General features: G+C 41.1%; 1 protein-coding gene across 4 annotated transcripts; it reads right to left on the bottom strand.

The window, feature by feature from the left end:
* Nucleotides 1-63: 63 nt before the first annotated feature.
* Nucleotides 64-27589, bottom strand: esrp2 (epithelial splicing regulatory protein 2). 4 transcript variants are annotated; one of them, XM_053616976.1, is made up of 17 exons: nt 27343-27566; nt 27011-27163; nt 26353-26481; nt 15432-15545; nt 14780-14894; nt 14574-14669; nt 12759-12813; nt 12431-12541; nt 12154-12286; nt 11574-11616; nt 10111-10412; nt 9782-10015; nt 8619-8817; nt 6932-7136; nt 6515-6683; nt 2030-2131; nt 64-1259 (listed from the first exon to the last, which is right to left on the bottom strand). In XM_053616976.1, the coding sequence occupies exons 2-16, from the start codon at nt 27140-27142 to the stop codon at nt 2045-2047; spliced, it is 2124 nt and encodes a 707-aa protein (XP_053472951.1). In that variant the 5' UTR covers nt 27143-27163; nt 27343-27566; the 3' UTR covers nt 64-1259; nt 2030-2044. The 4 variants fall into 4 exon arrangements, with proteins under 4 accessions (XP_053472951.1, XP_053472952.1, XP_053472953.1 ...); XM_053616978.1 differs by lacking the exon at nt 64-1259 and adding an exon at nt 3888-3906 and having other exon boundaries at nt 2039-2131; nt 27343-27589; XM_053616980.1 differs by lacking the exon at nt 64-1259 and adding an exon at nt 3888-3909 and having other exon boundaries at nt 2079-2131; nt 27343-27588.
* Nucleotides 27590-27762: the final 173 nt, after the last annotated feature.

Here is a 27762-nt window from a genome sequence, read left to right as displayed (position 1 = left end):
TGCTACTTTCTGTACTCCGTACCAATAATTATGGAGCTCATTGTATAATAAGTAATCAGGTCTGAGATATTTCAGAATAATATTTTATTGTTTACATAACTTTTATAAATCTTATCTTTAGTTTTCATACAACTTTGTTTAAAAAAAAAAAAACAAACAAAACAAACAAAAACAAACAAATCTTAAATGCCTACTCGGGTGCCAGAGAAGCTCGTTGAGCTTTTTACAGTTGGTATTGAACTCTGGCTCATGTAGTAATGGCACAAAAAGGAGAAGAGTAAAGGCACCGTGATGACCAAAGGCCTCTCGAGTCACATTAGATAGATTAGGAAAGAAAATCATCTCTCAGTAATAAACGCTGCAAAAGAAAGCATGCAGATCAGACAAAAGCCACGACGGCTTGTTTCTTGCATTAAATAAAACGGCTCTGTTCTGGATTCGATTTAACTAAGAATAAGTTTGTGTAGATAAAGGGCCACGCCCAGTCTCGCTTGTTACGCGATAATTAACATGATCTACGATGACGAAAAAAATCTTGCGTGCAGCAGGTTGTCTACAGGCACCAGGTTGATGCATAGATTGGTGTTTTAGAAACTTGGACATTCAGTAGTGGCATTAAACAGGCCTCAGTAGTAGTTTTCATTCCTTTTTTGCAGGCTGTAATGGCTTAGCCTTTGTATATTGCACTGCCTTCGAGTAAAAAAAAAAAAACAGTGAATCCTCATTGTGGGATTTCTCCCGCAGGAAGAGCTGAAGTGATTTTGGCCTTAATGTTTAGGCTAGTCTGCATAAAGAACACAAAACTGAATATACATCATCAAGTCTTCCATATCCACACTGGAATACACAAGGAATTTTAACTATATGTTGCATTTCATGTATAAATACATATATACATAGGAGTTCATGTATTTCCACCATGCTAGCACCTCCACCAGCAGTAGCACGTTACAAACTGAGGAAAGACTGCTCCATGGGCGCCTGGGTAAGATCAGCATCAGGAGGGGGAGAGAGAGAGAGAGAGAGAGAGAGAGAATCCAGGTGAAGTGCAGACCTCGCTCGTTCCTGGAGTTGGCTTCAAGTGGTGAGTGTTTAGCTCATTCGCAGCAGATCAGGCGGACACGGTGGCCAGAGAGGGGAAGGTTGGAGCGCTCGGCCACAGCACGCCTCGCCGACTCCTCACTGGGGAAGGTGACGAGCGCCTCCCCGCTCCGCTGGCCACTCAGGTTATACAAGACGAGCACAGAGTCCGCCTGGAGCTGGGAAAGAATTAAAACGCACAAACGTATCAGGTCACGCTGGTCCAGTATCGGATAGATTTAAGATTTAAACACCACAAGAGCTTGATTTCTGTTCACAAACTGCAATCCTGGTCATAGAAAGAAGGAAAAATAAAAAGGAGCATCCAGGGACCCACAGGAAGGAAGAAAATCAAAGTTAGATTTGCTGTTGGCACATTTTCAATCAAAGCTGCAGGAGTTAGGATCTATCCTAAGGAGAATAAAAATCAGCTCGGGTTAGTGAGGACTGCAAAGATGTTAACAATCGCCAAACAGGAAAGTAATTTCGCAATGAAAGAAGGTGGTTGATGTCACCACCTCAAAAAAAAAAAAAGCATCCGAACCCTACAGCAGAGCCATCAATCAAACGTCATTGTGCAGAGAGAAATTAGTCTTACTCAGGGTTAGACATCTCAATCACGAGAAAGACAGAAAAGAAAGGAAAAACCAAAGAGAGTTTAGACTGCAGGCAAACCTGTAAAATCAGGACCACAGATGAGTGAGACAGAAACAAACACTACGGTTTAGTCCAGGGCTTCTGAACTCGCGTCATCACCCACTGCACTGCACAGTGTGAAGCTTTCTCTGTTCACACCTCACCCAAATCACCAGCAAATCCCTTACAGCCCTTAACGAGCGTGTTGGGAGTAGGAAAATCTTCAAACTGTGCAAGGGCAGGGGGTCGGGATGACTGGAATTAAGAAGCCCTGGTTTAGCCCATGCACATCTGGAGCTGTCGGAGGCCTTACCTGGAGGAGCGCCCCCTACAGGCAGAGCCACTCTTTGGGCTGGACCAGAGCACGGGCCTGATCGCTCATTCCCATCAAACTGCTGTAATCCTCAGGAGCGTACTACAGCACAATAGCCCATAGTCAGTGGCACAGCCTCATCACACACACAAACTTATCACACACGACTGAATCATGGCCAATCAGTTAATACAATTGTACGGTACTGTAAGTCCTGCACCTGCCCACTGCTGCAGTTATTTCTGGTTTCATCCACCTACAATATTTGTTAAATGAACTTAATTGTAATAATAATTTTTAAAAAGAGAAAGAAATACAAAAAAGATTAACTGCAACATTTAGACTACTAACTGATCTAGAACAAGCTTCAGACCCAATGCACATCAGATTTGCCTTGAGAAAAGCCAATTCATTTGAATAGGAAACGGAACACAAGGGACTGGTGTCTGGTTGTGGATAATTTAGTTTGCACCAAATTCATCTATATAGATTTGAACCCAGCGATTTCAAACCTTTAAAGTGAGAGCTGATACAAAATATTTTCTTTCGGGGAAATAAATAAAATTAAAAAAAATTACATAAATAAATTTGAAATGACAATGCACATTCTTCCTGTTTTAAAAAAGAAAAAAAAAAAATGCGTTTCACACTCAATTTTTGGGCTGACCCTAGTCCCAAAGCACACCTATCATTTACAGGTGCGTCCAATCTTATCCGCAAAGGGACGGTGTGTGCAGGTTTTCATTCCAACCAGACAGGAGACACACCTCATTCCACCTGTTTAATCAGTTGATCTTGATTTTCATTAGACTCACGTGTGGCTCCTGCTTGGTTGGAATGAAAACCTGCACCCACACCGGCCCTTTCCAGAGAAGACTGGACACACCTTCTTTAAGATGACCCATAAGATATGTTGTAGCATAAAAACAAAATACATGCTACGTTCAAAGTGAAGTAGGCAACTGTGCAGGAAAACTGCACAAAAAAGATTGTTTTTTGTTTTTCTTATACATCTGTGCAAGTAGTTACAACGCCATAATCCGCTGCCACCTTGCAATTCTGCTTGGAAAAATAATGCACAGACCAAAAATAAATAAATAAATAAATAAATAAATAAATAAATATCCCACAGACACACACTTCCTGAATTAAACCCTGAAGAAAGGGGACACACACACACAAAATAAACAAACAAACAAACAAACCCACTTCCTGAATTAAACCCTGAAGAAAGGGGACACACACAAACAAAATAAACAAACAAACAAACCCACTTCCTGAATTAAATCCTGGAAAAGAAAAAAAAACAAAAACTTTTCCACAGAAGCACAGCAAAACAACTAAATCTAGAGATACATGCACACCCAAACATAAAAAGTCATAACTTCCATTTCCAACTGCACCACATATACAAAGCATGGAGAGAAAAGCACAAAAATCCCAGCCAATGGAAAAATTCTTCCCAAAGAGACCCACACACACACAAAGTGTGAGCCCCATCTGAGCAGCTAAAAGCACACACTTTGAGGGTTCAGCCAGGCGTCAAAGCTGAATTCAGTTCCCCCAACTCCCCCCACCCCCACCCCACTCGTGATCTCTGGCCCTCAGATAGCCGAGACCCCAAGCAGAGAGCAGTTCGTTCCACGGTGAGCGCGGGCTCTAAACGCACCCTCACCTTTTAGCTTAGGTCTGGGGAATGAAACTAATGTGGCACATCAGTTCCATTTATTTCACCCCGCTATGTTACCAGGATGAAAAAGCACACAAACACCACAATCCCAATATAAAACACCAGCCAGTTATCCCCCCCCTCACTCAACCCTCAGTCCACCCCACTCCTTAGGGCTGAAGTTCATACCATCAGTTGAAGACTCCGCCTACTTGGATGTCAGCCAATAAGGAGAAGGAAAGAAGCAAAAAATGGACACGGCAATGTAGCATTATTAATACGACCCACACACAAAAGATTTATGCATACAAAATATGCTCACCTTGCTCCGTACATCACGTCTGTCTACAAATAAAGCTTAATTAATGCCACAAAGGTGAATATAGGAAATAATTAAGCTCCCTGGACAAAAATTACAGGCTGAGCATCTGGATAAATACAGTGTAACTTAGTCTGACCAACAAACTTATCTGCTTTTATGCTAAGATGTTGCCTTTTGTTCAACAACTATGCCGCTGTTCCACTGTAGGATTCCACAAGCCTTACAGAACACGGCCAATCTGACAAAGACATAAATCCATCAAACCTTAATCTTATAGAAACCATGGGATTATTTTGAACAGCAGGTGAAACTTAGACACGGCCCATAAACACTAGCTGAGTGGAAGAGATGAAAAGAGTATCCAAGAACTGCTGCTGTACTCGTAAACACAGTCCTGTCCTCATCCCAGGATCCCACTGTTTACTCTACTACAACTCCATACTGTAAAGTCAATGATTTATAATCTCACTATCTGGCATCACACAGAAGAGCAAAAAGGGTTCCCTTTTGATGCCGGTTCCTCTCAAGGGTTCTTCATAATGTTGCCTCAGAACGTTTTTTTCCCCTCCCTTTCTGATGGCTTGTTCATCAGGGATCTAAATTGACATCCAGATGTCTATAAAGTTGCTTTGTGACAATGTCTAGTGTTAAAACCGCTACACAAATAAATTGTGAATTACTCAAATTAACACAAACACACAGGACACTGGTGGAATCTTCACTTACGAGGATTAAGGCAAAGGGAGATGTAATCGTGTATTAGGGAAGAAATGACATGCAGCTATTGCACATATTTTGTCCAGTGAGCTTAAATTTGAAGAGGAGCATGGAATAATACACACACACACACACACACACAATGTTCTAGTTTATTACATACACCTACTTTGTAGCTATCCTAATTGGTGCTCATCAGGTCACATACAGGTCACCTTGTAAGGATATAATTACTGAATGTAGCCCATGTGTTGCTATGTACAGTTTATCAGACCCTCTCTATTCTGTCCATAAGTAGAAAGGGACACCACAGGACCACTGCTGACAAGACTGTGCTTACTGAGGAGTGTAGAAATCTGACACACACACACACACACACACACACACACACACACACACACCTTCTACGGTGTCACAAGCTAGGCGTACGTAATAAACTGGAATCTCTAGAATTAATGATTTTACTTAAGAACTAGGGGATTTCTCAATAACTACTGAATTGTCATGTGTCGATATCAGGAAAAATGAATAGATGTACATTATATACAGTTGAGGTCATAAGTTTACACTCGCCTGGAAGAACCGGCAAAATGTTAATCCATGTATAGAATTTTTTTTTTTTTTTTTAAACAAAAACAAAAAAAAAAACCACACAAACCCCTATTACAAAAAGGTGCAAACATTCACTGATGCTCAAGAAGGCATCACACTACATTAAGAGCCAGGGGGATGTAAACTTTTGAACAGGATGATTAATGTAAATTGTTAGTATTTTGTTTAAAAAGATCTTAGTTTTTTCTTTTCATGACAAAATGATTTACACTGATGGGCGCACGGTGGCTAGCACGTTCGCCTCACACCTCCAGGGTCCGGGGTTCGAGCCCCGCCAGGGCCATGTGTGCGGAGTTTGCATGTTCTCCCCGTGCTGCGGGGGTTTCCTCCGGGTGCTTCGGTTTCCTCCCCCAGTCCAAAGCATGTCTAAAGTGTCCGTAGTGTATGAATGGGTGTGTGAGTGCGTATGTGATTGTGCCCTGCGATGGACTGGCACCCTGTCCAGGGTGTACCCCGCCTTGTGCCCGATGCTCCCTGGGATAGGCTCCAGGTTCCCCCGCAACCCTGAAGAAGGAGTAAGTGGTAGAAGATGGATGGATGGATTTACACTGATCATCCTGTTCAAAAGTTAACACCCCCCTGTCTCTTAGTGTAGTTTGCTGCCGTCTTGTGAATGTTTGCACCTTTTATAATAGTCATGTACGAGTCCCTCAGTGTGAAAAGATGGCTCTCAAATTCATATAGCCGTGGTTGGAAAAGGGGTCAAATATGCAGAAGATGCTGGAAAACCAAATAAATGTGCAGGACCTGGAGAATTTTTCTTAAGAATAATATGCAAACTTCACAACTGGTTCATTGGTGTAAATTCAGTTATTATTGTGACTTATGGACTATACATTAACATCTGTAATGTGAAATATCTTATTCAGGGCAGTACTAAATAAAATACAATAAAATAAAAGAATGCAATGTTTATGATCCCTCTATTATTATTTTTGCAGATTCTGCAAGGTGTATGCAAACTTATAACCTCAACTGTATGCACTGTACATGTTTTCTATACACACGTGTGTGTGTGTGTGTGTGTATAACCAATGCACCAATCACAGAGGACAAACAGGGACAAGCTGCACAGCATAACTATGAAAATTCAATGTGGGAGTGAGCTTCGAAATCAGAAATTGCCCTTTTTTTCCCCACTTGTGCGAAGTGAAAAGCCTCTTACCTGGTAACCCTGGAAGAAGCTGAGGATGTCTTTAACCCCGGCGTTATAAGGCAGTCCCTGCATGCGCACCAGAGCGCCATGCTGAGGCAGAATAGCAGGAGAATGCTGTGCTGCTAGTGAGCCTGGAGGAGCTGCAAAATAACTCAATGTGGACGGGGACACTGGAGGACTGAGAGCAAAAGAGTGTAAAAAAAAATATATACATTTATGAAAAACAGACCGTCTTGGCATAAATAGATTTCACCGAAATATCAACGTGGTGAAAACATCTATACATATGAAGGAATACAGGCTTACAAAGTACAACATTAAACAAATGTGCTCGTAAATTGGCTGAATAACTGTGATAACTTTTTAGCCTCTATCGTGCAGCCGTGCGTGTTAAGAATGGGAACAGAGAGAGGTATGAGCTGATACCTGGGGTAATAAGTGGTGTAGTTCATGTTCATGTTCATATACAGCTGTGGCTGAGGGGAATAGTAAGCAAGGGTTGGGGCAGGGCTGTGTGGCGGTGGCTGTGGAGTTCTTGGAGTGGCCAGCAGGGGGGGCTGATACATGGCTGCCTCGGTGGAAAGCATAGCAGCTGGAGTTGGAAATGCAGCGTAGGTCGGTGGTGAAAGGCCTAGGCGACAAGGGGAGAAAACAGAGCCTTTGAGAACGATAGTAAAACTATCACAGAGCTCATTACTGCAATGCAGAGTGTAGCAAGTAAATGAAGCGTGACACCAAGACCCAACCCACAAGGGGGAAAAACAAGCAGGTTGGTAAGTGCAACACCTGTGCTTCAGGTTAGAGCAGAGTGTGTCCTTCAGTAGGTCAAAAACTATTCGACACGCATATTTATATGCAAACAGCCAACAGTGGCATGCAGGAAGGGCCTGCTCACCACCTATGGGGTGTGTACACACACACACACACACACACACACACACACTTACAGAGTAAGTGAAGGTCATGTACATTACATGTCCTTCTTCCAACCCAGGAACCACCACCAGTCCATCCAGTCATGCAGCCTGTGCACATAGAGACCAATCTGTCTGTCTGACCTTGGTTGGGGATCAAGTCTCTGTGCAAAGCAGGGAGCTTTTAGAGTTGCTTTAAGCTCAGACTTTATAAACCGCGCACTTTTCAGCAGGGCCATAGGTGCTCACATTGCTCCCTACAAGATAGACTGAAATCTAATCTTTTAAGTCTGTGCTGATAGGCTTTAGGACAATCTACACTGAGAGCTGCTGAACACTGCTCAGACAAAAGCTCACACTGGGACAGAACACTGCTATCAACTGCTCTAAACTTACTCAAAGAGTCGTACAGGACATTCCATTCTTACACACCACAGGTTTCTATCGAGGCTTTGCCACACAACAGAACACTGACAAAATGAAGCAAAGCACAACGTCCAACGCACAAACTTTTTTTTTTTCTTTAATCCCAACCAGCAACAACATGTCTGTATTGATTGTGTGTACAGTATGTATACATGTATATGTAATGTAAAGTAACTGAATAGTGAGCATAAACGCTACACTATTTCATTGTTTTGAAGTAACTAGTAATTGTTTATCTGGACATTTTATTGGTTTGTATTGTCATTAGATAGTCAGTTATGATAATTTGGTATCAGCAGACTTGTGCCGAATAACCCGATAAACGAGCTAAAATCGAGATGCATCAGATATCTCGGAATCCTGGACACAGCTTTAAACCAATATAATCACATCAAGCATGCCATGTACATTTGAAGAATCTGGTACCTGCACATATTCAGATAATGATCATAATGATTATTATTGTACTTGTAAACACAATTATTTTCCCATTTTCTAACCACCACACAATCTGGAGGAAGGAGGGGGTTGCTACCATGTTTGCTCAAACCAAATATTACAACATTTTTATAAATTCTTGACCAATACAGCAGAGGACACAGCTGGATCTAAAAACCTGACCCCAAGCAGCAGGTTCCCTAACAGCTTCACTAATTTGTCTTAATAATATTCCAAAACACAAACGAACCTGCCGTCATCTGTGTTTTGAAAAAGAAAGTTTAGGGTTAATTAATTGTGTGTAAATCAGAAGAAAGCATGAACGGTGTACATACAGGGCAGTTTGCACGGCGGAGGAGACAAGCCGCTACGGTTCAGCGTCCCTCCCATCAGCACAAAGCTCATCTCTTCCGTGGAGCACTGGAACACCTCCACATAACGATCCTTCATCATCTTCTTATGGCACTTCTGTGCTACCATAAAGGCTCGTTCTGCCGATTTCATCTGGATGAAAGCGTCGCCGGACGGACGACCCTGAGAGATGAACGGGAAGACGACGGGTTAGTGAATGATATGTTCATGACTGTTGTTTGACGCTGAAGTTAGCACAATGACTAAGCTGAATTGTTTAATAAATAAATAAATAAAACATTAGATTTCTTTCACCATCAGGGGGTAAAAGTAATGAATAAAGCCACCAGTCTCAAATCAGCTTCGAAATCATACAACACAGCCTAGGTAACTAATCTCCAATCGACTATTCTCTTTAATTAATTAATTAATTAATTGATTGATAGATAGATAGATAGATTTGTTTCCTACACTGAGAGAACAATCCAAAATGTCCAAAAACAATCTGAAGTTTATCTGACTTGATTGTGGCAGTGTACTACGTCGGTCACAACAGGTACATCCAAAAGAATGTGGCTTTGAAAATCTAAACGCTATACAGGTTATAAGAAAATATTCTGAAAGGAAAATAAACCCTTGAAATGTTAATAACTATCTCCATCATCCATCCTACACAGGGTGACAGGACAGCCTGGAGACTTTCCCAGGGAACTCTGGGCACAAGGCAGGGGTGCCAATTCATCGCACGGCACAATCGCACACATTCATACGCTATATACAATTGAGAGATGCCAATAAGCCTACAACGCATGTCTTTGTACTGAGGAAACCGGAGTACTCGGAGGAAACCCCTGAAGCACGAGAACAAGTAAACTCTGCGTACACACAGGGCGGAGGTGAGAATCGAACCACCAACCCCGAAGGTGCGAGGCAAACGTGCTGAGCACTAAGCCACCGTGCCCCCCACCACCATGTCGGCCATAAGTTACATTTCTTCTACTTCCTAATTTAGTCTTCGGCATACAAATATACAAACTTGTACGTATCTGTATATAGAGCATGGTGCTGATAAAGAATATTCCTTAGTATCATAATAAAATATGAATTTTATTGATTTATTTTTACCCAATAACTTCATTCCTCTCACCTGCTGATTGAGCACCATATGAACACCGTGGGGTTTAATGTCTACGGTGTGCTCTCCCATAAACTCCAGGATGTCCTCGATGGCGGCAGTGTATGGCAAACCACGCAGCCGCACACAGTCTCTGCTGCTGCCGGTGGTGATGAAGGGTTGAGTAGCCAGCACAGAAACAGGAAGCATGGGAGGAGGAGGAGGAAGTGTGGAGATCAGAGGAGTGGACATGTAGCGGTTCAGCACCTGAGACACACCAAACACAAACATCTGTTTGCTTCTCAACAATCTGCTTTACAAACCGAGCTCTCGTTTCTAGTATAGACTCTCGCTGCGCTGACCTGCTGGACCTCGGCTGCTGTGCTGCGGAACAGCTCGATGTACCTCTTCCCCAGAATCTGTTTATGCTTTTTCAGAGCGTTCTGGGCGTATTCTTCACAGGCAAACAGCACAAAGGCATCACCCGTGGGCCTTCCGTCAGGATATTTAACAAAGAGGAGCCCCTCTGTGCCATCTGTCGCGGGGCTCTCGGGGCCCAGGAAGCCCAGCACGTCCTGATGTGTGGCGGTGAAGGGCAGACCCCGCATGCGGATGATCACCTGATTCTCCTTCGAGAGGAACTGTGCCACCTCGTTAGATGTGCCTGAGCAGGCAGAAAAAGAAGAAAACCAAGACAGAGTCATTGTTTGAAGATACATTAGACTCGCAAACAAATCCAAGTGTACTGCAACAAGACAACAATCCGAACACAGAAATCATGAAATTAAGAAGATAATAGGATCATTATAAACCCAAAGGCATTTTGCCATGGCCCTCCTGATTTCCAGCTCTAATTTGAAGAAGCTTGTGTATCACGTTTAGCATTTGGTTATTAGGAATAAGGTGCAAAGATTGACCAAGCAATCTGAACAAGATTACAAATCACACTACTTGGAGGATCCAAAGCCTGACTAGAGGACTCAAAAGAGGTTGGAATTGGAAGTGCAAATGTTAAATATACGAGTTAATACAGAATATTTTAACTGCTGCCACAAAGGAGGAAGCGCACTTTTAAAGCGATATTTTTCACTATTTTGCTCCTTGTTATAGTGAAGGAACATCTGTGAAGGCTAATAAACAAAAGGTCTTGCTAGTACTGGCCTTGTTTTGTCCAGAGGGTGCACAAACTTTTGCACTCAATTCTATATCAGGAATTTTACCAGAAGGTTTAAGAAAGAGAAGGGAGAAAAAAAGAAAAAAAAAAAAAACCCAGGTAAAATACTGCAACACAAGCTAAATGGATTTTCCTATAAGTACAATTAAACGTCCAGGTGTGACAGATCATGTATAGCTCCATTAGGAGTAGGCACAAAGACAAAGTGTATAGGTGCCTTTTCTAGGGATCTACTTTCACCCCCCTCTCAGCGCGCACACACACACACACACACACATATCTCGGCCTGGCGCTGGCTCTTTACACCCTGCGTGTGAGAGGGCAGAGTCAGTCTTTTCAGTGGCCACTGCTCGTGCTCCGTCTCAGGGGAAGCCGCACTCTCTAAGGCACAGGTGAGGGGGCCGGGGACACGAGAGTAGAGTTTCCTCCTGAAACAGCTCGACGTGAGTCAGCATGGGCACACGGCTCACAAAAGAGGCTTTCATTCAACCCAAACAGGAGAGAGAAAACGCAGCAGAGGGAAGTGCACTCTACAAATGTTAGCGTTTTTAGTGGTTTGGTGTGCACGTGTGTGCAGGTGTGTGCGCGCGCGTCATCCGTAATTGAAGACGTCCAATACACATTACCAGCCACTCGATAAAAGCAACTCACCTCCAGCAATCTTTAGGAACTCCTCTCCAGTTGCTTTATACACCTGAAACAGACACGGGAAAAATAAATAAATAAATAAATAAATAAATAAACAAACAAACCTGGGGGGTAAGCGTGTGTATAGAGTTGGATGGGGGTGTGAAGAACATGAACCCGAACTACATCAGCCTGCTTGTTAGACCATTAAAGGTTGTCTTAATCAAAGTGGTAAATTTAAGTTAATGTGAAATGTAACAAACACATGATCTAAAATAAAATCAGCACTTATTTTGAGCATGTCCGAGTTGAGGTGACTTTAGAAACTGGTCACGTGTTGTTCTCTCGGAATTAACTAGTCATGCTTTTTTTTTTTTTTTTTAAATGAACTTAAGCTGCGTCTCTGGAACAAATCCTCTTGAAGGACATCATTACATGCACTTTGCAACCCTAAAAACTACCGAATAAATATTTCCCAGTAAAGTGACTAGGGACTACATGTACACCACATACACGCGTGTTGAGTATCTTAGCATGCATGTGATGAATCTGGTTTTAACAGGGGGTTTGATGAAGTGCGAGACTGGAGAGGGAAGCAGCTCACCTCGATGTATCTGCTGCCCATGTGGTGTTTGTGTCGTTCAATTGCCATGTCTCTGTGTTCGGAGTTTACAAAGCGCACCAGAGCCTCTCCATTTCTGCGACCCTGAGCATTCAAACACAGTGCAACGCCACCTCTGACACACACACACACACACACCACAATTAGTCACATGGGTACTGTAGCTCTCTCTAAAACTGAAAAGTGCTTGCTAATCAACATCCCACATGGCCTAACTGGGATTTGGTTAACGCCTACACTTTTAAAAACATGCTCTTACTTGGCAATATTGAGGCCCTTGAAGAAGCGAGCAATGTCCTGGTCTGAAGATTGCCATGGCAACCCCCTGGCTCTGATCACTGTCTCACTGTCCACGGCTTCGGTCTTGCTGCTGCAGGACACACACAGAGAAGACAGTTTTTGATATGGCTTCAGACCGTTACGATGCTTGAACCCGATCCTGGCACTGGGGTGTGTCTTCTCTTCTCTAGCAGGTCTCATCCCTCCTCAACACCTCTAGCTCTTCTCATTAGTTCATAAACAAGCCCATAGCGAGTTAATCCTCCAGGGCCAGGATGGGGGAACTGCTACTTTAGCAACATACTTACCAGGCTCCAGATTCAAACTTGTACTTCACGGTCTCAAATGAGGAAAATTTGTGACCTGGGGAAAAAAATGAGAACAGTTTAAGAAACCACAACCGAGATAAATACAAGTTTTGGTGCTTATTAAATTCACAGTCAACACTCCAGGTAACCGACACTCATTTTAGGTGGTTTTCACACTGGGCACATTTGCTGTGGTCCGAATCCGAGCGGAGCAGATATAATGCACAGCAGTGGACCTCGTCTGTGTCCTGCAACATTCACCTGCAACTCATGGTGCGTGTATGTTGTGGAAACTAACGACGTCGTCATCGGCTAAAAACACATGCGCAGGTTACTTTACTTCCTGAACAAGTGCAGACCCGTGTACAGTTCCAATGCAAGCGCGGTGCGTTTCCTGGTCCACAGCTTTCACATTAGCAACTTTTCATGCAAACGGTGCTCTGCTTCAGACTAAACTGAAAATGGGAAAGCCTCTTTAAACAAAGACCATGGGCCATGGTGCAAAAACCACAGTGTGTGTGTGTGTGTTAAGGAGTGTGAGAGAAAGAGAGAACTATAACAGTCCTGCTTGACGACAATATCCTTTTACAAAAGAAACAAGAGAAGCCTAAAGAACAATGCCCCTTTAAAGGTTATGGAAAATATGATCTAACGCAATATGTGTACATTTTTTTTTTTTGTAATTGTGCATTTATTCTGCAGTGTATGCACAAAAGGATACACATAGGCTAGGATATTGCTAGCGTCAGTAGCAAAAATAAGGCACAGTGTTAAGTTTTATTTACAAATTAGGACAGATATAACCTCTGAGGTCCACTATCAATGCAGTTTATTGTTGGTGACATGGTTGCGGGGATGACGACGACATTTAAATGTCTCGTACAATAGATTAACATGCATCCAAGGTCAAAAAAACACTTTAAAGTGCTTATAATTTAAACTGCAGCATTACCTTTGTTTCCCCCTCCCCAGTGTCAGAAACGACTCGTTCAATGATCCGTTCTAAATGATTCATTCTAATCTCCTCCTTTCAGAGAGCATACTCTGCTCTGATTGGTCAGATGTCCCAGTCTGTTGTGATTGGTCTACTGCTGTCAGCATGTGTAGAAAAGGAAACGCCCACTACCATAACGAGTTTCAGCTCAGTCTGTTCTCGAGCAGCCCATGAAGACCAGAGGCGGGGCTTTTTGTTACAAACCTACGTAGGTTAAAACAGTAAGTAAGTCTGGAATCACTAACGACTCGTTTCAGCTGTTCAGAATCGGTTCCTTCTTTTGGGAGTCATTAACAGCGTTTGTCGTGTACATTCACAAACCGCTCTGTAACACACTACATGAAAGGTAATATCTGAAAAACCATAATAGGTGCGCTTTAATTTCTACGACTGCAACAACTGCTAAATCCTTGAGGGACTTATGACCTACAATCTTGTTGCCATGGGCAAAGTATATTTCAAAAGCAAAACTGGTTTCACCCTACATCCTCTTTTTATAAAACGCACATTTTAGCTGAGAGCAGATGTGCAAGAAAAGTGTTTTAATAACACTGTTAGAACCGAGTTGGATATAATTTGCTCCTCCCTGTGGTGTCACTCATTATAGCATACTTCCTTAAATCCGAAGAAATATGATCTGAAACTGAACATTGACGTAATAAACAGTATGCCAAAATGTTTGCCATGATTGGCATCAACATTTAACACCTGACAACACTTAAAGTAGTGCCTGTAACAGTTCGTTGCATCAAGACTGCATACACAATAGCAGTAGAGTAATAGAGGGGAAAAAATAAAAATAAATAAATAAATGCACTGACTGTATGGCTCAGCCAGGATGTGCTGGATGATCATGGTCATGCTCTTCACCTCCCTCACTCCAGCCCTCTGCTCGCTTACTGCTGGGAGACATACATCTGAAGGCATGGGTTAAGGTACAAACACTGTATGTCACACGGCATGGAGGTCGGGAACCAAACCTTTAGATAACAATAAGCAATAATAAGCAAACTTCTCATAAGGATACATTCGAGCATTGATGGAAGGGTGAGGTCCTTCACTGGACCGGCGTTGGGACAGCATTTGTGAAACTCTCTTTTTAAATCCACAAATGAGTAAAAACACTCTGGCAGGACCAAATTCTAACAGAAAAACAAAACCACACACACACACACACACACACACACACACACTCCCATCAGTCTCTCTGTGGCAGGACAGGATGAAATAAAACTTTATGCTGTTGAGAATGTTTTATAATATCATTTGCAGGTCCATTTTTAAAAAGACAGTCAGGATACGGCTCGACTCGTGCTTTGGATTAGTAAGCAAGCTGCACGTGTTGTGCCAAGAATTTTCCGTCTATAAAGCAGAGTGCAAAAGTTTGCATACCCCCCCCCACCGAGTACAAATTTAGGATAAACGTCACACACACTGCCTTTGTTGTCTGGAAGTCAGGTCTTTTGAAACTAGTTTTCAGTTTGATGTGGTTCATGTATTGGGGTTGATCTCCTGTAGGATACATTTCGGAATTCCTCACTTGTAGATCAACGGTAAAATAAAGCTAAATATTTTCCTTTTCGGTGCAAACTTTTGCCCCGCTCTGTATACGGGGTATAATTATTCTGTTAGTTTCCATTACACGTTATAAATGAAGGTCCTGAACATCCGTCACTAACCTTCTTGGAAGCCTCAGGGTGAAGGGCCTGTCGGACGAGGAGGGGTCCGTCCACACACAGCGTGTAGGAGCTTCTGCCCAGAGTTTTAAGTTCTGCAGACACGGTCTGCTGGAACTGCACAAAGCAAAACAGCGGCAGGAAACAAGTTTTTTATTTAAGGTTTACCCAATTATCTTATGAGCATATGCAATGAAGTTAACACTCAAGGGTAAGCACAAGGTGGTGATAAAGCTGGTTTTAAATAAATAAACAAAAAGATGCAAAAACAAGTATACAACAGTAGGTAAGGTATCCAACTTCAATCAAAACCTATCCCTGCATACAAGAAAGAAAGAAGAAAAAAACTACCAAGTTTCAGTAAGATATTTTTTAAGCAAGATCATACGGTCAGACCCTAGCTGCCTGTCTCATGCTATCATTTTCACTCAGAACTAATTTCCAGGTGCAGGGTGAAACACAAACTTCATCTGAACTCCTGGTCATGTGATCCTCTAGCTTTATCACCCACACAGCAACACTAAAGCCAAACAAGAGCCTTTTGCACCAGAGAAACACATTTCCACCACCAAACACACCTGACCACATTGAGGTCAGAATTCACAGTTCAGAAGGGAGTGGTTGGATGATACTTACTGACGCATACTGAAGAAATGTAGCATCTTAACGATTCCTGCTTCGGTCATTAATGACAACTTCCTAGACATCCAATTTGGTCATTAAGAATAATTATGGATAATAAATGGAATGATAATTAAGAGAGTTCATGAATTAAACAATGGGATGCACATACTTGAAATTTCAAGTCTCTGATGTTGCAATCAATGCTGTAAAGCTTAATGTTTACGTTATTATATTTCTTCCAACTATTTCATTCTGTCTGTGGCCAAGTTCCAAATAATGCATTATGTCAATGCAACAGCACCATTAGATTATATCCCATGTAGTGAGGATATATAACAAATACAGTACAAAGCCATTTAAATTCTACCTAACTATATGTCTGCAAAATAGAATTAACAAAATAAATAAATAAAAATAACACTCCTGCTACTGAAGATGATGGATTAGTGTGGGTAAATAAAAACCTTTCATGTTTCAGATTAAAGTTACGATAAAGTGATCGAGTATCCGCAAGATCCTTTGCTTTAAATTTTTTTTTTTTAATTCCACGAATGTCATATCACTACTGATAATCTTTACTCTGTCCATAACTGTATAAAATATACATTTATTAATAACTTAAATATGCAGTAGTTTTTTTTTTTTTTACTGGTCCAAATAACCTGGAACATATGTAGAAGATGATGAAGAAAAGTAACTGTTTAAGGCAAAACTTGACTAATCTTAGCTAATCCGCCTTAGTGCATTTAAATACTAAAGACTTTGCGCAAGTAAATTTTAGTGAAATTACTAACATGCTACTTAAGCAGTTTTTGGTTTTTTTCCCAGTAAGTATGACCCAATCAAGTCATACTCAGTCTCTCTCAAGTCATTATTACTGCGAATCTTTTGTTTTGTTTTTCCTCAGAAGCACTATCGTGGTTACTGAGGCACATTACAAATCACACTACAAGTGTTACATGGTCACCTCTGAAAAAAAGTTAAACTCTCCAAGGGTGTTTTCACATATGCAGTGTTCACTACGTTTGAAGCAAACCCTAAATAGCTTCCACCTTTGGTGTGGTTTGTTTAGGCAGAGAATTCAGCAATGGGCTTCAGCCAAATCTACCAGTCTGAGAGCATCTGGGAAAGGTAGTCTCCGTCTGATACCATGTGCAATCGAGAGAAGCTCAATTGCTGTATTTTGGGACGTGAACAGCATTTTACTTTGTGGATGTGAGCTGAGCCAAAGGACAAGATGCACCACTGAAAAAATGCAAGCTTATATATATATATATATATATATATATATATATATATATCATACTTCATGATTTTTGTTACTTGGTGTACAACCAAAAGGGTTTGTTTACATTTTTCAGATCACCAGTGTTCTAACCAATCAAAGTGCATTACGAGTACATTTCCAGCCCTACAAGTGACACAGCCAGTGTTTTTTGTTTGTTTATGTGAAACCAAAGCAATGAGCAAAAAATTCAAAGTATTAACTTCACTCTGATCTGCATCATGCGAGCGGAGCAATAGGTGTGAAAGTGCCTCAAGACATGACCCTATACACACCTACTGGATCACAAAAGATAACCGTCTACATGAGACACTGTGGGTCGAATAGCAAAACAAGACGCAATGTCTTCTTAGGTCCCACACAACACCTTGTACCCTCAATCACGGTTAGTGCGTTTTCAGTAAACACTAATGTGTCACAAGGGACCAAAAAGGTTAAGAACCACTGCTTCAAAACACACACACACAAAATCACCCATGCAAACCAGTTACCTACATGATTTTTAGTGGATTGTGTGTACGTCTGACAGAAAGCCAAAACAAAAACAGGCCAAACCAGCTTAGCAGTGATGACAACACTGTCTTCACCTACAGGTTCCCTCATGTCGTCATCTTTGGTAGAAAAGTTTGGTACCAAACACCTGTGTTTGGTAGAAAACCTGACTTTAAATAGGCTGTTTAGTGAACACAGACCTCCACTTACAAGTGGCAGTAATATGCGGTTCACTGCAAGCATATATATATACGCACACATTAATAAAAATACAATGAATTTCCTGGTTACACAATTACACTTTTTGTCTATATAGCACACAGTTATAGAAGGGAATTTTATATTATATATAAATTATATATATATATATATATATATATATATATATATATATATATATTATATATATATATATATATATATATATATATATATATATATATATATATATATATATATATATTAGTCGCACTATCCGGTGTCACCTACATGAAGATGGGTTTCCTAGTCCCGATCGGCTCCGTCATTCCCTAGGTGGTGAATCAGTAGATCATGTACACGAGTTTGGGCACTGGTAAGGACCCTGGCTCACTACATACTAGGACACTGATAACTCAGTTTCCGGTGACATGATACGTACTTGCCTTGTGAAACGTCACCAAAAAGTAAAAGCTTAAATTTTTTTTTGTTTTTTATTATAATATATTATATATATCATACATTTTTTATCTAAAATCACACATTTCTGTCATGGTACAGCAAGCAAGGTCATATTGTAGCTAGTGGATTGTTTAAAAAAAAAAAAATACATAAATCATTAAACACTTGAAAATCGTTAGACTCAAACCGTATATATAGTCAAATAAAGTAAAAAAATCGCCAACGTAAGTAATCATTTGAGAGCTACAACAACAATAATCTACTTGAATTTGTAGCCAAAGTTGGCTGAGAGTTCATCCCCCGTTTTTTTTTCCCCCAGCTGAGAGGCTTCAGAAAATATGACGTCATTTCCAGTAAGGGAACATAGTGAGCATCGATGCTTTATGGTTTCTGCGGTGCATTGTGGGAGTTTTTTGAGCGAGAACATTCCAGTGCACTGGAAGGTCTTTAAAATGGCCGACTCCCTCATCAGCGCCCTGACTGCTGAACTAGGGAGTGTCTTGTTCGCTCATTAGGGATAAATTTATAAAGTAGATATTTCGGTAAAGCTGCTTTGCGACAATGGACATTGTTAAAAGCACTACACAGATAAAAAAATGTATTGAATTGAATATCCATACACATCTACATGGACTAAAATTGTGTGTGCGCAAGCTATCTTTAATGATGCATCCATATTTTTATTAACCCTGAACATAAAACAGTTTATAACTGTAGCATATCACATATGGCCAACAGCTAGAACACTAAATATAATTTCTCTGTGTGAGAAAATGTGAACACACATGTTGAAGCATGTCACACACACACACACACACACACACAAGGGCTGTTACTAACCAAATAAGGATCCATAATTCATCATCAGATCAAGCAAACCATAATGTTAAATGAAGAGCAAAAATCACCTAATGTAAATATAGTGACTGTAGGTCGTCTGGTCAAAGTTAAGTTGCATAAACTTTCTGTAGCGTTTTTATTTTACATCATTTTTAACATTAAAATGTATTTATTTTTTTAAATGTTCCATCTCCAAACTTACAGACTTGGTCTACTTGGTTTTATAACGTTCTTTCTCCACGCCAATCATCATCCAGGATAAGCACAGGATTGATCTCAATGTAGACGGCCCTGATCAATCAATATCCTCAATCAATTTACACTCAAAAAGAAAAGAAGAGAAAAGAAAAAAAAAAAGAAGAAGAGCTGAAACCTCAGTATGGCATGCTGGAGTGAAAAAAGTAACTCTAAGCTGTAAAATGTTCTATATCTGGTCCATGTGAATTAACCCAAACATTTTGGCACATCAGAAAGTCTTCAGCAGAGCAGGAAGCCAAAATCGTTGCCAAAATCAGATAAAAGTTGGCATGAAATATTTCTGACATTAACTAGCCACATACAATATTTTAAATAAACTGAACTTTCCAGAGTAACAGGGCCCGAAGGTCAGCAGACGTGTTTTTGTGACTGCAGAATCATGTATCGTACAGTAGGTTCTCATTTATCTTAATATTAGCAAATGTTTCACAATGAACAACTTTGGGGTTTTAAAAAGTAAAATATACTGTATTTTAGATTTGAGAGAACATGCTGAGGAAAAACTCAAGCTTCATTGAATAGAATATTTCATTAGGATGTGGTTCTTAACAGGCCCAAAAATGTCTCTGAAGTTTTGTGGTTTTAGCCTTAAATGGTCTCCACTTATATAGCGCCTTTTAACCTTAGCGGTTCTTCAAAGCGCTTTTTTCACACACAGTGCCAGCCTGCTATCAGGAGCAACTTGGGGTTCAGCGTCTTGCCCAAGGAAACTTCGGCATGTGGAGACACGTGGGCCGGGAATCGAACCGCCAACCCTACGATTAGTGGACAACCCGCTCTACCACCTGATCCGCCCCTTAAGGTCATTTATAAGCTAGTGTGCTCCAAAACAATGACAGATTTCACATTTAGAACATATACGCATTCAAAATTTACAGTTTCTCTCTTTACCACTGATACGGATCAACAATTTTGATGACCTCATTCTGCTTCAGCTTCTCATCAGACTTCCTGTCCAGTCAAATGCGCTCTAGAATCTGAAGTGTCCTGCCCCCCAACATTATAAAAATCACCATGCCAAAGTTTTCCAACTGTACGTTGGATTCACTTCTGAACCAACTTATAGTTATTGTGAGGTAAGCTAAACTCTACTGGCTATTTAAAAAGGGGCAGGAGCCACTCGATATCTTCTGCCCTGACTTCCTGTTTCATGGGAAATTATGTCAACACATCGAATTGCGCGTTTCAAGGCACTTCACTGGGACTTTCAACCTTTCATTAGCTATCTAATCTGATGAAAAGGTTACTTAAGAACAAACAGAAATAACCTTATAAAGGTCAAACAGTATTTGAGTATGTACACAATAAAAAGGTGCTATCCGTATTTGGATAGCGTACAAAAATTTACTTTTGAATTGCCTCAATGTTGAGCATAAAAATCTGAAGTAACCTTAGAAAGGTAATCAGTCGTGAGCTGTAAATGCAGTTTGCAGACATTAGGGCTTTGCTAGATGGAAAGTCAAAACTTCGATAAGAACTTTATAATACGAAGGTCACAATTTGGGAAGTATTTCTTGTAATCCACTCCATAATGATGTGCTAGCAACAGTTTCTTCATCTAACAGGTCCATATGGGTACAAAGTGTTCTGCACACGAGTTCCCACAAAATAACAAACGCCATGTTTGAGGTCTGAACCACCCAATGGAACCAGCCTTACTGGATTTCTGCTTCGACATACTTACAACCATATTCAACATCCCACTTACAAGCATTCTAATTAAACACCTGACCTGATCCTTTATTCAGGCCGTTCTGTTGAAACAGTAAGGAGTGGCGAGACGACGGTGTGTGACTCACGTCCAGCTCGAACACATTTAAGCCGCTAACATCTGTTAAAAACATCACGATGGGTATTAAGTGCGCTGGCCCATAAGCACTTAAGCGCCGACTCGTCGTTTTATAGCAATTTAAGACCAAGATTGAGTTTATAGTAACCTTGCATGTGCGTGTTCCTGATCCAGGTAATCAACATTTTACAGATTACCTGGTGTGTCTGGGAGCTTGAAAACATGATGACATCGACAGGGTGGAGAGTTCCTTCAGGGGTGGAGCGCTGATCTGACAAACAGTGGCATTTCGCAACATGCCCATGCCTAAGGGTGTGCTTAAGCAGAAGGCTGAAACAATCAAAGCTGATTTCTACAATTTTTGAAAACATGATCGAATTGGCAAGTTCAGACAAGATACTGTACGAGCCGGTTTGGTTAACAAAACATTAACATGATCCATTTGGTTTCATGTTCCAAAGATACTGAATCCAAATCTTAGACAATGATCAGTCAACAAAAACGTCTGTTTAACCCACAACCTGAGAGCATATCCATCCGATTCAAACTAGTTTATTCTTCCAGATGACTGACAACACTGCAACAGGAGACTACTCAGATGTCAGAGCGCTCCTTAAGTAAAGATCTTCCAGTACAGGGCTTCCATCGTAACGACGGAAAACAAGAGCTCAGGCCGACACCGCGTCTGTGTTTGCTTACAGCCGCGGTCGCAACTATCAGGCCTCACCTTGCACAAATCAGCACCCGGATTAACTCCTGCCCCACAAAAAAGGTTCGGGAGAAATAAGTGCCACACCCCGGTCTTACCTCAGAGCCAAAACAACAAGCAAGAGACAGACAAAAACACAGCTGAAGGCGAGCAACAGAGGGTCGAAAGCAGCGATGTTTAACCATCACACGACTCCTCAATGCATCGCACACACACAGTATCTATTCAACTTAACTCTACACACATCAAAGTGATGCACTCATTTCTGATAGGACAATGTTTTACCCCTCCGTTTTACAGTGATGAAAAGAATCTGGGCAACTAAAGAGCCTGGAAGTTGGGAGGGATGGATGGATGGATAAGATTGTGTTTTCACAATATCTGAAGTAGCCATGCCATCAGTGAGACTGAGGGACTTGAATTGATCTTTAGCCCTTTAGTTAAGACCTTATTTCACATTTAGTGTGTGTACGCATGTTGCTCAGGAAAAGATAAAGCAATGGGAGGGTCTAATACAGAGTTTAAAGAATCAGTAATCCCCACACACACACACCTTATCACTACATTCAATTCTAATTCATCAAATACAGGAAAGCCTATTTAACCTCTAAACTACATAAGTGTTTGATTATCAGTGACTCCTCCTTTCCCTGTAGCACAGCCTGATGATCTAAAAGCAAATTAAGAAAAAGATATCATTCAAGAGTCTATATTAGCTGGACTTATTAGCAAAATATATTTTGAATTCGACTGATCTTTTTTTTTTTTTTAAATAAAGAAGTTAGGTCATTTATTCTGCTTCAGCTTATTTTCTTCCAGAAGAAAATTGTGCAAAAAGGTTGATCCGATGCTAGAGTTTCCAGAAGACATGATCATAAATTAGAGTGGCACTAATGAGGGCATTCTACTAACAGCGATTAACAGCCCTGCCCTATTACAGGAGCAGACATGCTACTACCAGCCCAAACCGAAGCCCAACAGCTCACCTCTTCCTCACCCTCTATGTTCTCCTATCTCTCCCTGAAAAACCTGTCTTCTTTTTGTTTTTTTTCCCCCCTCTTCACCACTTGCACCAACACAAGCACGCACACAGCATCGACTCAAACCAATAGAGGCAGTGTCAAAAGGCAGGTGCAGAGCAGCCAGGCACAAAAGCGCCCACAGGCAAAACACACCGTCTCTGTACTGAATCCGACCCAAGAGCTGAAGGAGAGTGGTGTACAGAAGAGGGAGAGGAAAAAAAATAAGTGCTCAGCCTGACCTACAGCAGCAGGTTACCAACACCGGAGTATTTTAAGATGTTTGAAAAGTGAGCTGAGGGCAGCTGAAGGACATATGACTGGCTGAGGCTATGCAGTTAAATTGCTGAAACGTTGTGGAAATAAGTAAAGCAGTTTTAGTGGAAACAGACAGCTGTCTTTTATGAACCAGGCCCTTTTAAACATGTCTAGATCATCATCATCACTATTACCTTTGTCAGCGTCGGTTATTGTATTCTTGCTATTGTTGGTAAATAATTTAACACTTATTTAAATTGTACGTCACATCACTCTCAGTCTTTAAAGAAAGATTTTTTTTTTATTATTCTCCTAAAGTTTAGTTTTAGAATTTAGGGGGGGAAAAAACAAAAAACATTAGCAGCTTTTTTTTTTAAAAAGTCAAATATAATATATTTGATAAATAAATATATTTATTTATTCCACGTCCTTAATAGATGACTGCACTCAGAAGTCGCTCACCCCTGAAATAAAGGTTCCTACACAAATGAGGTGTATAAAATGGACCAGAGTTACTAAAAAACTCTCAGATCAATAGTTCACCAGAGAGTAAAGCCTAAAGCATGAAGAGTCTCCGGCAGAGGTGGTTTTTAAATCATGGGACAGGACTAGAAGTCCATTCGGAGAGACAGAACTATGACGGTGCATTAGTACGAGAAAGTATTTCCCTTCAGTGAGGTATGCGAGGAGAAATTGATTTTACTGGTTAATCGTTACAGGGCCTTCTGGTGACAAAATAGCATTTGAGGTCAGATATTACAAGCCTGGCTGAACGAAAACTAATGTGTGTCACAAAAATGCACAGAAGAGAGGGTTTACAAAAATGCAATGCTACAGTATGTCAGGGTATAAACATGGTTTTGAGTGTGTCAAGGGACGTACTAAACACATTGGAGTGAGTGTGTGTGTGTGTCGTTCGTATCTGAGACACTGCTGCCTTTGAACAGAACTGTCAGTAAACGAAATGAAACCCCATACAGATAACATACTTCAGAAAATCAGCATTTGAAAAGGTGACGATGGGAAATATACACGGCATAAAACTTAAAGCAAACAAAACATGACATTTGGTTGGGGGGGGTGGGGGGGGTGTATATTTAGCTGAGCATGCACAAATACTTAATTTGTTCAAGAGGCTCAAACAGATGAACGGAGAGAACCCTTTCAGTCCGAGTAGAGCTGGGGAGAACAGTCTTCCACTTCAGCTAAGAACAACACCTATAATCCAGTCCAGATAGCTCTATATCTCTGTTTACAGGACTAGTAATGACTGGTTTCAGTTATGAAATAGGAGGGGGTGGGGACAGATCAACTGACAGCAAACAAATTCTTCTGGAAGGCAGGTTGAGAAACACGTTTGGCAACATACGGCTTTTGTCAAAACATACCCACGCACGCCACAACAAACTAGAAGCGGTCCACATCCTGGTTTTTCAAGCAAGTATTCCCAGGACATAGCTAGGGACAACACCATTATGTCTCTCGCTTTCCTTGACCTGTTCGTCCATCCCCCGATCTCCCCTCAAGCCAATGACATTTACAGCAGCCAGGGAGGAGCGTTCCCAAGTAAACATTCCGTCTTACAGGTGTCAGCGGAGCTCACTGGGATAAAACATGACCAGGCCTGCCGCTTTCCACTGCAGCCAAGAGCCTCCCTGCCCAGCTCCTAAAATTTACCCACACAAACTATTCAGATAAAACTACCAACTGTTGGAACCGGCAAATCCAAATAATCAAATTGGTAGCCAGATATCTCTCTTACAAAATAACAGAAGTCCCATCATGACTAAACGTAACTGTAACACATTTTTCTTCTATATCCTATTTCCAAGAAAAATAGGATGGGCTTAGTTTCACCATCAGAATTTGACTGGAGTGTGTAAAAATGTCAGTACTGGTTAACGTACATGCAGAACAGCTTTAAAGCCAAGCAAGTCTTTGCATTTGAGACAAGATTACAGAAAAGAAAAAAAAAAAAACAATTTTGTCTGCCAAGTATATAGATAGTGATAAATACTGACAAAATAATTGTGCTGCAGTGACACTGCTTTACAGTTTAATTGCAATACTGCAATATTTAAACACAATGATCAACTCAATGCATTACATTGCTTTGGACTATCTTGAACAAATTTATCTACATCAGACCTATTTAAATATCACAACCCTATTGCACAGGCAAATATTACCATAACAATTAAGAGATATTACCTTAAGTGTAACAAGTTATGTTATGGTCAATTATGGAGTTTAGGTCATCTTTAAGAAGATCAGCCCCAAATAAGAATATACTAGGCTCATCATTACACATTCACAATGCCCAGGACAAATCCCAGCACTTCACGCAGCACACACTCCTCTTAATGAACAGCTACAGTGCTTCAGTGTCTTGCCATTTTTTTAAAGCCTCAGATTTGCTTCTCAAGTGTACCTCTTTCAAAATGTCATCTGAAATCCCCTTCCTGGAATTACACAGACATTTTGGCCTGGTCCTGAAGCTGGTGTTCTGATGAGTTCTCTCACCTTATCAACCTGTCCTACTGTATTTATAGGTCTTTGTAAAACAACACCGCAAGCATTTTGGGGCTAGTCGGTCTTAGTTACTCCGACCTTACGAGAGAAATTCTTCCAGCAGAAAATACAAACAGATAGCATATTCAAACATATTTAAACATCGTCTCGTCAGGAAGTGTGTCCAGCATAATATCAGGCTACATGAAGAAGCATGAATTTCTGGGCTTGCAAAAGAGAATCATCTTGATAGGTAGGAAAAACATTTGTTTTGTAAGTCTGCCTTTTAAAATGTCATCTGGAATACACTTTGTGGAATAAAAAGTAGACATTTTAGCTTTAGAAAAACGACTGGTCCTGTTTGTTTGTTTGAAGGTGAGTGAGTGAGATTAATTTCTGAACAGGAAATGACCTGCAACGCGCATGCGCGCGAGAGAAAAAACAAAAAAGGTTATCAATTAAGTGAAAATGCTGTTCACCTGTTGAAGAACCGTGTCCAGAGGCTCTGCTTTACAAAGTTCGTCCACACTCAATCCTGTCTCCTCTTCACACTGATCTGTTAATTCCAAAGTGTCTGGTTTAATCAGGCGCTGCTGAAGTTTCCCCACCTGTTCAGGGGGAAATAAACACAGCTTTTCACAGCATGTTTGCGTTCTGTACAGGAGTGCAGCAAGCTAGTCTACCTCAGAGAGCATTCATGTGGCCATAAAGATGGCCTACACCATCCACACCCGCCCTATTCAGATTAAGGAATAAGGTTTTGGTTTGAAAACAGTACATTTTGTAAAAGGCGTGTATTAGAGCTGCAAAGCAGGTAGTGCAGTCTGAGCCGCAGGGTGACTGACCTCATGGCGCTGACATGCAACCACAAAAGGCACGCTTTCTCCTGCTTCAGTTTATTTCCAAAAACTCTCAGACTCATTAAAGCCAGATTTACTTACATGTGCACATGTTAATAGATTGACGCCAATATATATGTCAAATATATATATAAATAAAAGTAGAAAGCGTACCTCGTTGACAAATGTCAGCTGTCAAGGTGGACTGGCTTTAAAGTAAAAACAATAAGCATGTACAGTACAGCCTGGGTGGGTAAAGTTAGGGAAAGAACCTTACAACGAGTGAAAAGGTCCGTACCTTTTTCTCATGTAGATCCACAATTTGCCACACCAACAGAATTATTTCCCTCTCATCCGACCCCAGTTTACCCCCATTTGCACCAGCTGTTGCCCCAAAGAACACCACCAGAGTATCACTGTGCGAAGCCATCAGGGACCACAAGGGTAAAAACTACAATTAAGAGCAAAGATCAAATAAAAACCAAACCAAAAAGAGTAACACGAGAGTTCACCTTTCTCCGAGTGATAAAGAGAAGCAAACAAAAGAGCTGGAAATTCAATAATGGTACAGACGAAGTGGGGAAAGAAGATGAAGACTGTTGGAGAGAAGGACGCGGCCGAAGACTCTACCTGCTCGAGTGTGCTCTATCCAGAGTTACTGGTTTGACTGGTAAAGAAGGGTGGACAAAATTGCTCGTTTCTCTCACGCTAACCCCATAACAAGCCCTCCAGCCTTTTCTCTCTAACCTTTTTTTTCTTTCTTTCTTTCTTTCTTTTTTTTTTTTTAGTTACCTGCCTTTGGCTCGGCCTCCTAACACAGAGTCAATCTCCCAGAAGAGATCTCCGATTGGCTGATTCGGAAAGGTGAGGGAGGAGTCAAAAGGCATAACGCCTTATGTAACCCAATATGATTGGTCTGTTATGAACAGAGGAAGTGGTCGCAGATAAGACACCATTTTCCGGCGTCAGCTCACCTTTACAGTGGCTGAGTCCTGCATGGGTTTATAGTCACCATGTCAGTGCGCTGCGTCTAGGTGAAATATTGACTCC

Source organism: Ictalurus furcatus, chromosome 27 (assembly GCF_023375685.1).
Source record: "Ictalurus furcatus strain D&B chromosome 27, Billie_1.0, whole genome shotgun sequence".
Lineage (NCBI taxonomy): Eukaryota > Metazoa > Chordata > Actinopteri > Siluriformes > Ictaluridae > Ictalurus > Ictalurus furcatus.
Note: the sequence above shows the minus strand (reverse complement) of the source record. Positions and strands in the feature narration are given on the sequence as shown.

Bases quoted from the DNA above. Each gene is read 5' to 3' on its own strand.
- esrp2 (XM_053616976.1), bottom strand. From the start codon at position 27,142: ATGGCTTCGCACAGTGATACTCTGGTGGTGTTCTTTGGGGCAACAGCT. The intron at 11,617-12,153 runs GTGAGCTGCTTC...TGTCTGTTTCAG, and splicing joins TGGGCAGCAGATACATCGAG to GTGTATAAAGCAACTGGAGA. The intron at 7,137-8,618 runs GTATGTACACCG...CTTGTCGCCTAG, and splicing joins TCCGCCGTGCAAACTGCCCT to GCCTTTCACCACCGACCTAC.